This window comes from Penaeus monodon, chromosome 14 (assembly GCF_015228065.2).
Source record: "Penaeus monodon isolate SGIC_2016 chromosome 14, NSTDA_Pmon_1, whole genome shotgun sequence".
NCBI lineage: Eukaryota > Metazoa > Arthropoda > Malacostraca > Decapoda > Penaeidae > Penaeus > Penaeus monodon.
In genome coordinates, this window is record NC_051399.1 from 37807938 (window position 1) to 37820437 (window position 12500).

Genomic DNA, 12500 nt, shown 5'->3' on the forward strand with positions numbered 1-12500 from the left:
ATGTGTGCGTTTACACTGATTGATTGTATGCTTATTTACATTATTTACAATAGGCTTATCTACGTCAATCCCGCTTTACACACTAATCTATATGATTCATAAAGTTACGTAGTTATTTACATTAAGCGTTTTGTTACAATGCTACGCATTTATCTAGTGTAAGTATAATATTACTCAGTTATCGTTATAATCTACAGATAATTTCGAGATTATACACTTTTCTATACTAATTGCAATGCCACACACTTATCTGCAATAAAAAGATTATTACCCCCTTCACTGTAGCAATCGCACTCCTTCCTGTACGTTAAATGCAACGTACACACTTACACTAATTACAACGTTGTAAACTTGAGTAAAGTAATCATAACATTGCATCCTTTCACTCACTCATTTACGTTAATAACAACGCTACATGCTTATAAACTCTAAACACTCATCTACACTAATCCCAATACTAAAACACTTTTCTACATTGACGCGCCTGGACACACATTCTTTACGAATTGAATCGAATCGGTTCGCCTGGCGTAAACGCAGCCTAATCCCAACACACTCATTCACATTAATTCCACTCGTCCTTCCACAGAGAAGAAGCGGACCCCAACCTGGAGAGCCTGGCTGAAGCGACGGGAGGCAAGACCTTTACCGTTATCGATGCTGATGACGGAGGCATGCTCGATGACGCCTTCCTGGGGGCTCTCACGTACCAGCCGGGAGAAAAGCTCACTGATACGAAAGTGCTGGTACGACTGGTGTTGCTATTTCATTTTTCTTTCTCTCTCTTTCTTTTCTTCCTTTTATTTTTTCCCTTTCTGTCTCGTCTTCTTCTTCTTCTTTTTTGTTTGTTTCTATGTAGGTTGTTCTAGTCTAAGAGTGTTAGGTTTAGGGAGGTCGTGACAGGAGAAGTCAGGTCTAAGGGGTTTCAGTTCCTAGGTGGTCGTTCCTAGGGAAAATCAGCTCTTGGTGGTTGTTATAGAAAAGGTTATTCCGGGTGGTCGTTTTAGGGGAAGTTAGTTCCAGGAGTTCGTTTTAGGGAAGGTTAGTTTCGAGCGGTCGTTTCTGGGGAAAGTTAGTTCTTGGTAATCGTTTTTGGAAAGTTTATTCCAGGTGGTTCGTTTTAGGGAAAGTTAGTCCCTGGAGGTAATTTTCGGTAATGTCAGCTATTCCAGGTATTCAATTGTGAGTGGTCATTCAAGGTACAATAATTCAGGTATGCTATTCTAGCTGGTCATTTTAAACTAGTCATTCTAGGCCATTCTTATAGATTGACATTTTAGTTTAGTAACTCATTTCTTGTGGATTTTCTAGGCAAGTCACCCTACACAGACTTTTCAGATAAGTCATTCTAGTTAGTCTGCTTTTTTTGTCTTTGGAAAGTAGATGTCATATTTTCACTGTCACAAAGAATTGTATTAATTCATGATATAACCACCGTCATTATCACCACTATGACCATCCCCATCCTCATCACGACCACCACACTACCATTTTCATCATCATCATCACCTTACCATCGCCACCACCACCACCAACTTATATCTTTACCTATTTACCCATATCTTTACTTATTACCAGATCTACGAATACGAATACGAAGGGAAGCTAACGCAGCTCAACGAAACCTTCTTCGTGGACGCTTCCGTCGGCCGCGACCTGGAGTTCCGCCTCGACACCAACGACGTCAGTTACATCACATCGGACCCCGTCCTCGTTCGACCCAACGGCACCGAGATCGGCGTGATGAGCTTCGACAGCAAGATCAACATGTGGATCATAAGCGTGCCGCTGGCGGAGGTCGGTCTTTGATATTGCACACGATTTATGCTTACATACCTGTCTATCTATCTATCTACATGTACATATACTATACACACGCTCACACACACACACACGCATATAAATAAATCAATAAACAAATAAACAAATATATATATATATATATATATATATATATATATATATATATATATATATATATATATATATCATTGTCAAGTTTAGCCTGTGGAATATTGGTGTGTTCCTCTAGTAACAATGATAACGAAGTAGTAGAGGAGAATATAATATCAGCATAAAAGTTGCATTATTATTTCTTAAACCTTTTTTTATAGAAAACTACAAAAAATAGAGACAACTCAAAATGAAACGCAAAAAGACAACATAAAGGATAGATAGATAGACAGAGAGTGAGAGAGAGAGAGAAAGAGAAAGAGAAAGAGAAAGAGAATGAGAAAGAGATCGAGAGATAAGCTAAAATGCCCTTCGTTACCTCGCCCACAGGAAGGAGAATGGGCGTGGAGAGCAGGCTTGTCGGGGAGCAACAACAAGTACGTCCGCGCGGGGGTGACAGCGAAGGCGAGAGACCCGGAGACAATGCCCATCTACACTCGATCCTGGGTGAGTTAGATCATAGCATCATTACGGTCGATGTTATTATATCAGAGTGTTAGCTCTTGTATCACTGAGTTCATTTATTTACCCCTTGGTATATTTAACCACATGCTTAAACACAGTGTACTTATTTGTATCATGTACTAATGTTGCTATATTTTTGAGAAAGATAAGATTAAAGAAAACCTTTTTTTGTCTAGCTGAGTGCCACGGAGGATGTGAACGCTGCTGTTAATCCCATCATTGTTTATGCCGAAGTGAAGCAGGGCAATAACCCGGTTGTCGGTGCTCGCGTGAGGTAAGTGGGAAGGAAATTCAAGAGGTGATTCTGTAGATATTTCACGAAAACAACAGGCTTCAATAACAACAAAAACGCTGTACGTGAGTTGATTTATTTGAGTTAGTCAAATTCGAGATATAATGCGTTTTTTGGACTTATATAAATTAGAATAAATGCTTTTTTATCACTAAAAAGATCACAGAACATGTTCACATATACACATAGGTCCCTCCGCCAGATGTGTGATTAATGTTTCCATGTCACGTAAAAGTAATGAGGATGCAAAACTGAAACTATTCATTCTCACTCATAGCTTTTCTCTACATTCTCCACGATGCAATTTGTTGTTGAGCCCAACCTCCATCATTCACCATGAATTCTGCTGCTGATCCCTCTTCCTTCACCAACACAGGGCGTCCGTAACACAACCCTACACAACTGCAGAGGCCGTCGAACTGGACCTCCTGGACAATGGTCAAGCTGCTGATACCCAGGCAGGCGATGGCGTTTACTCACGGTACCTCACTGTTTACTCAACCACAGGGAGGTATGCGGTCAAGGCACAGGTATGTTGGGCTAGTTTTCTAAAGTTCTTTATGTGGCCTTCATACATATGGAGAGGCAGTGCCATTTGGCTTCAATTTGGCTTTATGGGAACCTTTCGTGACCATGTGTAATAAGTACTCAATGCGTACATGTTATATCTGGCCTCAGGAACTACCTGCACTTATCTATTTATGTTATTGTGTAGTTATGATGGTCAGTTATGCTAAAAATATTCTCCAATCGTTATCGCTTTATTTTTTCGTATTCAGTAGTAATGAAGATCCATCTTTGTACGAGGAATAATGAAAATGATGATAGTGATTATAGCGAAAAGAATAATAATAACAACAATGATAATAACAACAATTATAACAACAACAATAACAACAATAATAATAGCAACAACAACATCAACAAAAATAAGACAAACTCCCCCCCTCGCATCAGTAAACAGTGTCCTCCTCCAGGTGTGGGACGACGGCAGCGCCTTCGTCAACAACGGCTTCACGACCTCACGCGGGCGGCATCCACGCTCGCTCCCGGCTTTTCCTCTGGGTCAGTGTTCACCTCCCTTATGGCTGCGCTGTTAAGGGCAGTAGGATTCGGATGAAAACGTACTTATGACTGTAACGTTGGGTGGAGAAAGACGGAAAGGGGGGGGGGAGTAAGCGGTAAGAGGATGCAGAAAAAAAATATATATACATATATATATATATATATATATATATATATATATATATATATATATATATATATATATATATGTGTGTGTGTGTGTGTGTGTGTGTGTGTGTGTGTGTGTGTGTGTGTGTGTGTGTGTGTTGTGTGTGTGTGTGTGTTGTGTGTGTGTGTGTGTGTGAGAGCGCGCGCGTGTGTAATAATTCAAAATCCTATATTAAGTTTTTCATCTGTTTGCCTTATTAGACACGCCGACTTACTGCTGCGGAAGCGTTGTGCCGGTGAACCCCGAGTTGGCCACGCCCACGGGGAACTTCAGCCGATCAGCCAGTGGCGGCTCCTTCAGGGTAAGAGCAACTTCCTTCAGAATAATAACTGTCGGAAAAGATAGAAATGTGTAGAAAACAGATGACTGATTCCACACTTTCAGGCGACAGCGGTGCCATCAGGTGACGTTTTACCGCCGTCGCGCGTGACTGACCTGCAGAGCGAAGTGAAATCACCCATTCTCACTCTCACGTGGACTGCTACAGGGGACGACTACGATTCCGGCATAGGTCAGTATTGAGCAGAACTGATATTATGGTAAACCCTTCTCTCTCTTGCTTATATCTGTATGTAAGAGAGAGAAGGTTCTTGCGGTCTTATTCTCTCTAACTTGCAATGAAACTAGACTAAGACAGCGTGGCAGATATAAACAACAAACCTTTCGTCTCTTAAACCACCAAAAAGCACCACAGGCGAATCTCTGCGGTTTTAGATCTAAGATATAGTAAAATCAAATCAAGATACCATGAAACTACAATTTTAGACAGGAGTCAAAAAGTCCTCAATTCATGAACCAGGAAACACACACACACACACACACACACACACACACACACACACACACACACACACACACACACACACACACACACACACACACACACACACACACACACACACACACACACACACAAGCCAGTCACATCGAGTAACAAAGGAGTTTCTCTCCGCCAGTGTCTGGGTACGAGATTCGCCTCAGCGCCAACCGAAGCCAGCTCCTCGAGGACACCTTCGACAGCGCCGAGAACGAGACCCTTCTGCTGTCCCTCGAGGAATCTATGACCAAGCCGGAGTTGCTCCTTGAAGCCGGAGAGAAGGTGGAGCTTAACTTCACGATCGGAGATAAGATGGAGATGGATAAGTTTTATTTCGTGGCGCTCAGGGCTGTGGACGACGGGGGTAGCATGAGGTGAGTATCTGGCAGTCCATTTAATGTGGAAGAATAAGGCAGAGTTCCGAATTTTCCGTCTCAATAAATGCATCTAGATCAACAAAGATTGTTTTGTTGATATTACTGATATTATCATTGCTCTCAGAATCGTCATCTGTGACATTATCATTGTCACAATTGTTGTTATTAACATCAATATTACCATCATTATCATGAAAACATGTGTCCATCTTCATCACCATCACGACATCAACATCACCAGCCTCCTCTTGTCTCACGATCTCTCCCCCCTCGCGCCCTCCCACAGCCTCGTCTCGAACCTCGCAGCCGCCGTGTCTAGTAGTCCCCCTTCAGAATCTGAAGGTCTGGAAGGCTGGGCTATCGCTCTCATCGTCATCGGCTGCCTGGTGGCTGTGGCGGCCATCGTCGGAGGGGTGTTCTATGCCAAGAAGAAGGATTGGTTCTAATATATGTGGATATTTCTAGTGGGAAGTAACAAGGGGTTTTGGAAAATCTCGGTTAAGGAAATCGGTTGCGAATCGGTTTTGTTTGGTTGTTGAATGATTCGAGACAATGCTGCAAACGTGTATACGCATCTTATTCAAGAACATTGCGTTCCATATTTGAAAATTACCCGTTTGTATTACAAAAATACCACATCATTGCTCTTTGTAATAATATAAATTCCTAAAAAATAAAGTTTGCTTACACACAGTTACACAATATATATGAGAAATAATTAGAAAAAGTATATATATATATATATATATATATATATATATATATATATATATATATATATATATATATATATATATATATATACATATATGGGATTAACTATGGCAGAAAAAACATTCACAGAAAAGAGACAGAAATGTATGAGATACCAACTCGATTAATGAACTTGATCTCCCTCTAAGACAATGACTTCCTTATCCCAACTGAAGGATGAAATAAACAAATAAACAAACAGAATCTGCAGTCTCATTCTTGCATTAACAATCCATTAAAGGGGATTCTTGGTGGAGAACCGCTGTGCACAAGATTAAATGGACTGGAATCTCTCTTGGCGCAATCTTTCGTAGAGGCTGAGGGAAAAAACTATACATTTTCTTTATCATTAGCGTCGGTACTATTAAAATTATTGTTATTATTATTATGATTTAATATATCGTTATTTTTATTATGATCATTATTTTTGTTATCATTATCATTATTACTATTATCATTATTATTATAAATGCTATTATTATTGTTATTACTGTCACTTTTCATTATCATCGTTATTATTATCATCATGATTATTTTGTTACTATAAATATCATTGTTATTATCTATTATTGTTAATATTAAAATTCTTATTATCATTGTTATCACTGTTATTATCAATATTATTATAATAATTATTATAACTATATATATCAGCATTATCACAATCCTTATCACTTGTTATTATCATTATCATTACCATTATAATCTTTATCATTATAATTCTCATCCTCAGTCTCATTATTATTTTCATTATCATTATCATTGTTATCATCATTATTATCATTACTGTAACGAACACGTATCTACAAATACACACAAACATATGTACACACACACACACACACACACACACACACACACACACACACACACACACACACACACACACACACACACACACACACACACACACACCACACGCTCCTCTAGCTTCATCGTCTCATACTCTTCTTAGTAAAGCTTTTAGACGATGTCAATGCATTCTGCATATAGCTATTATTTCCATATATTCAGATACTGTTAAATATCATTGTGATGTCATTACATGAGTTTAATTACTATTGAATTTATTTCTTCTGTTCACACAATTTCTCTAGGATTCGATTTTCATTATTGTCTTCCAAATGTATTTTATATACTGCCAATTCATCCAGTAACCTCGATAATCACTTTATATTACTGATACACACTGCCACACATGCTTTCAGTTCAACATTTTTCACAACTGCTCTTAACATAAACACAAACAAAAACAGTATTCACGTGGCCAAGATCCTTCCGCTGAAAATTATAAAAACTGTTGCATCTCAGCTAAATCCAGTGTTCCCTCAGAAAGGACCTTTGCACGCTTGAACAACCCTGTTCATTCCATAAACAAAGTTCTTAAACACAGCTTTGACTGACCACTCTGTGCCTTGACGAAGTTACGGAATCTCTCTGCTGTTACAATTATTCTTACTATTATCAATATTATTATTATCATTAATAGTAATAATGGTAATACTACTACTACTACTACTACTACTACTACTAATGATAATAATAATAGTAATAACAATAATAATAATAATAACACTAATGATGATGATAATAATAATAATAATAATAATAATAATAATAATGATAATAATAATAATAATAATAATAATAATAATGAAAATAATGATAATGATAATAATGATAATAATGATAATAAAGATAATAATGATAATAATAATAACAATGATAATAACAATAATACCACAAAAAGGGTAAGAAAGAGAAACAGCCAGAAAGGAAGAAGGAAGGAGAGCAAAGAAAGAGAGTAGAGAGAGAGAAAGGGGAAAAGTCGCGACGAAGAACCTAAAATAACGATAGAATTTGAGAAAAATCGTATTGAGAAGAAAAAAATTCCACAGAAAACGTGAAGTGAACTTGGGGGGGGGGGAATCCGAGAAAGCTTAATTAAGGGAATGAAACAGAGAGAAACGGGTGAAACGAAGAGATATTGGTTGATGCAGAGCGAAGCATAGAGGGATGGATACAGACACTGAAAGGAACCGCCATAATTTGCTTAGGTGGGATTATATCATGATAATAAGAATTCTGATAATGGTAATAATAACAGTAATGATAATAATAATAATAATAATAATAATAATAATAATAATAATAATAATAATAATAAATAATAATAATAATAATAATAATAATAATAATAATAACAATAATAATAATAATAATAATGATAAAATAGTAATGATGATAATAATAATGATATTAATAACAATGATAATAATGATAATAATAATAATGCAATAAAGTGATAATAAAAATATTAATAAATAAACTCCCCGAGGCCATGAAATACCGGTTGTCGTCCAGCGGGGGCAAGTCTATCCCATGGGTAGTGGGGGGACTCTTACCCTTGGTTGGCAACCCCCCTAGAGTTGGTGAACTCGATAAAAACACTGGTGGTTGTGGCACCTTATCACCACTGTCTTCAATTATGAGTCTTTTGGAAAATCTAAATAATTGAAATAATGGCGTGAATGGTGCTGGAGGAAATAATGCTGAAGGTGCCACGTCTGGCACGTGTCCAGAGGGTGATCAGCACTAAGGAAATGAATGTAGCTGTCATAGAGTGCTATTTTTTGAGTGAGCCTGTCGGTGAAAATGGTAAGCTCTTTGGGGGGCATAGGAGGAGGATGCAAAATAGCTGGAAGGAAAAACAATATGACTGAACAGAGACTGTGTGACCAGGTTCGAGTGAAACGTAAACATGAATGGTTAACAGCATGATAACTTGAAAAGATCAGGGAAAGAGATATGAGTGTGGATAATGAAGGGGTTGAATGTCCATTGTGTGTCTATGGGGATACGGTGCTAGAAAAGATTGATGCTGGCTACACCATCGATATGTCGTTTTTATATGATGAGCAATTTTCTTTTCTTTTCTTGCACGCTCCTAATCTTTTCACATCCTTTTCTTCTCTTTCTCTTCGCACCTCCCCCTCGCACGATTCGTGTGCCAACGTTTTTAGCAGCCTCTAACCCTCTTCTTCAACGACAACCTCATGTCGTTTTTAACGCCTGCTCCAAAATCACGGGCGGCCGGCTTAAATAATTTTGTGGTGAATGAGGCGCTTTCCCACAATGCCAAAAAAAAAGAAAATAAACCGCCTCCTTATCTGTAATGATCGTAGGTTCTGTATATATGTTAATATCGTCCAAGGCGCCTCTGTTTGCCTTAGTATGTATTTCCGACCTATAAAACAGAAACATAAATTCTTCTGTTGTAAGAAGGATAAAGCGAGTGCGAACATACAAATTGCGATAGTTAAGATAATGAACAAGTCGAATCAACTCCTAGGGCAATGCTCGGTAGATATTATCGCAACTGGTACTCAAAGATTCAACAAAGTTCGTTGCCGCGTCACTACCTCTATACACGCGGCTGTCAATTATTTCTTCTGAACGATTTATTATTAAAGAACAATATGAGGCTGCTTTGTGTTTAGTCGTTGCCATGTCGTGCACGCCTGACGCCTCCACACGAGCCTGGAAATCATAAAAAAACAAAAACACGAAGGACTATACGATTTTGCCCAATTCTTAAACGCCATTTGACTCCCGGGAGTTGGGTATTTGATTGTCTGAGGGATTGAACACCCGCTCCTGTGATTTTCAGCGATCTTCTGCGTTGGAAATGCTGTGAGGCAAGTGCGATAAAAATTATTATATGTATATCTCCCTCTTCCCGAGAATGTGTTAATGAATTGATAAAAAAAATTATATGAGTGCAGAATGTTAGTTGTTTAATAACAAAAGATGGACTACGTCTCTACGTTTCTTATCGGATTTTCCTCTGCGCACTCATGAAATGTAATACTTCTTGTCGTTGTTTGCCACACCTTTTTTACAGGGTGTTTACAAATATACTACTGCTATTTTTATTTACCAACTTGCTCAGATAAGCCCATGTTACTGGCAGTTTCTTGTGTTGACATGTGATGTTTTTTTCTTCTGTTTACTGTACCCAGTCTTCATACTTTGTCCCATGCCAGACACTTGATAACACACTCTACATTAGATTTCCACGCAGCGCGCGCTGCTCGAATAAGGCACATATTCCCCTGTAGCTTTGTGGCATGATACGGCGACCGACGTATTTTTGATGATCAATAATTTTCTCGAAAGCAAACCAGCTTCCTTCTTCGGTGGTCAGTTCATCAACTCTTGCCGCCGCCTCCTTGCCCCACCAAAGATAATAAATTCACAATCAGAATCACTACCAAGAATATGACTACTAAGGGTCATACCCGTCTGCACATAGAGAACTTCGCCTCTGTCAAACTCTGTTTTGCGTAGGAATAATTTAAAGCTCGTGTGCGTTTTAAGGGCTTTCGGGGGCTCATCTAACTTATCTCTTAACTGCACTAATATATCTTTGAAATAATTTAGATATTGCATTAGATAAGCATAGGGGGGTGGGTTGCCTGAGCAGCTTCGGGAATAGTGAAATGCAGGGTCGCCCTATGTGCGGGGTTATGCCTTCATTATCTGCCATCTTCGACACCGACACTTTGGGGTTCACTGTCAGTTTTCAGTTTGTTTAGCCGATTCTGGTTTACCAATACTTACTCGTCTTTTGCTACGCCGGGGCGCTGACGGAGGGGCGGGGGTGCGAAGCCGAGACGGCCCGGGGCGAGGAGAGGGCGAGGGGGCGCGGGAAGGATTGTGGGAGCCGGACAGCAAGCGGGGGTTCCCCGTCCTCACTGCGATGGATTCCCTTAGAAAATTGTCCTGAACCGTCTGAAATGAATTCAAGATGAGGGCATTGGCATTATATCATATTTCTTTCTGCATCAACTATAGTTTGTGTTAACACGATGAATCTGGTTCTACCATACAGCGATTTTTTTTTACCTCAGCTATTGCCATTAACACAACATATTTCATATTTACCAAAATGAAAGAAAACATGAAGATGATTTATTGTTTGACATATCGACAGAGTTTTCAGTGCTTCCGGAAATATAGCGACCGCAAGCTATGCACTGTATCATATGTGTGCCCGCCTCCCCCCCCTCCCCCCCCAAAAAAAAAAAACAAAAAAAACAGGATGTGATTAAATTAATCATCAACAGTAATTGCGTATAATATTAAGAATAAGTGAATGAGAATATACACCAAATCTGACAAACGTTGATTAGCATATCACAATAAACTTAATATCATTTATGGTTAATGTGATCAATATTCTTAAATTGTCGATGTGTAATGGAATATATACACAAACGGAAGAGAGAGGTGGGTGGGATGCTTGAAATTTGAATGGAGGGGGGGGGGGGCATCATGGCACAACATGTTAGTGCATGTGGGCTGTTGGGGAGGGGGGGATTGCATCATGGCACATGGTGCATGTGGGCTGTTGGGGAGGGAGGCTGGATTTGAATGTAAGGGGGGTGGGGTTGAATTTGAATTGGGGGTCCCTCTATACACTACTTGTATATATATATATATATATATATATATATATATATATATATATATATATATATATATATATATATATATATATATATATATATATATATATATATATATATATATATGTGTGTGTGTGTGTGTGTGTGTGTGTGTGTGTGTGTGTGTGTGTGTGTGTGTGTGTGTGTATGTGTGTGTGTATGTGTATGTGTATGTGTATGTGTATGTGTATGTGTATGTGTATGTGTATGTGTATGTGTATGTGTATGTGTATGTATATGTGTATGTGTATGTGTATGTGTGTGTGTGTGTGTGTGTGTGTGTGTGTGTGTGTATGCGTATATATATATATATATATATATATATATATATATATATATATATATATATATATATATATATATATATATATATATAGCGAGAGAGAGAGAGAGAGAGAGAGAGAGAGAGAGAGAGAGAGAGAGAGAGAGAGAGAGATAAACACATATCTTTCTCTGTCTATCTATGGTATAGATATAGATGTATTGATATTTTTCGATTTATCTATCTAAGTGCGTGTGTCTATACACAGATACCATCGAAGACCGCCTGTGTAAAATTAGATAAAGAAGATAAGTATTATCAAATGACTCCTTATTATCTCTGACTCGGTATGCATCTTCTTGGAACTCCTCAGTCTCATCACCTGTAGAGTGGGTAAAGCTGCCTCTTATTTGTACAGATCTTGAGCGACGCCTTCAGCGGTTGTGAAAGGTCTGTGTAGGTCTGATTCACTTGTGAAGAGAGAGAGGGCCACAGTGGATATATATTTTCATTTGGCATCCTTCCAGTGTGCATTTGAGTGTGTTTATTTGTGTTGTAATTTGACGATTATTGTCGTTGTTATTATTACACTTACTATGGGGGTGAGTGGTAGGCCGCTGGTCTTCGTGTGGCAAAGTCCCAGGTCCGCGCCCGACCAGTCGACTTTATACCTGTAACTGACTCTCGCACCAGAGTCATGGTGGAAAGGAAATGCCCGCCTTTCCGCTTCATTCCGTGGCCTATTATGTGGCTTATCCCGTATTATGTTCATAGGACAGGATGGCACGGCACGAATCTCAACTTCTGTTATTACTAAAGTACTACTACATTTCCATA

The 12500-nt window shown here is 38.7% G+C and overlaps 2 protein-coding genes across 3 annotated transcripts in view; both read left to right on the forward strand.

Annotated features, from left to right (window-relative positions):
* The window catches only part of LOC119581100 (calcium-activated chloride channel regulator 4A-like), a 19554-nt gene extending 13459 nt beyond the window's left edge, over positions 1-6095 (forward strand). The window contains exons 11-20 of the mRNA XM_037929423.1: positions 590-746; positions 1579-1797; positions 2284-2400; positions 2595-2692; positions 3087-3240; positions 3688-3775; positions 4145-4245; positions 4329-4455; positions 4901-5135; positions 5425-6095. Coding sequence (XP_037785351.1) covers positions 590-746; positions 1579-1797; positions 2284-2400; positions 2595-2692; positions 3087-3240; positions 3688-3775; positions 4145-4245; positions 4329-4455; positions 4901-5135; positions 5425-5584 — 1456 coding nt within the window. The 3' untranslated portion in view covers positions 5585-6095. The remainder of the gene's footprint in view (positions 1-589; positions 747-1578; positions 1798-2283; positions 2401-2594; positions 2693-3086; positions 3241-3687; positions 3776-4144; positions 4246-4328; positions 4456-4900; positions 5136-5424) is intronic.
* Positions 6096-12046: 5951 nt separating this feature from the next.
* The window catches only part of LOC119581099 (calcium-activated chloride channel regulator 4A-like), a 17102-nt gene continuing 16648 nt past the window's right edge, over positions 12047-12500 (forward strand). For both annotated transcript variants that reach the window (XR_005229439.1, XM_037929422.1), the window contains exon 1: positions 12047-12113. The gene's annotated coding sequence lies outside the window, so the exon portion shown is untranslated. The remainder of the gene's footprint in view (positions 12114-12500) is intronic.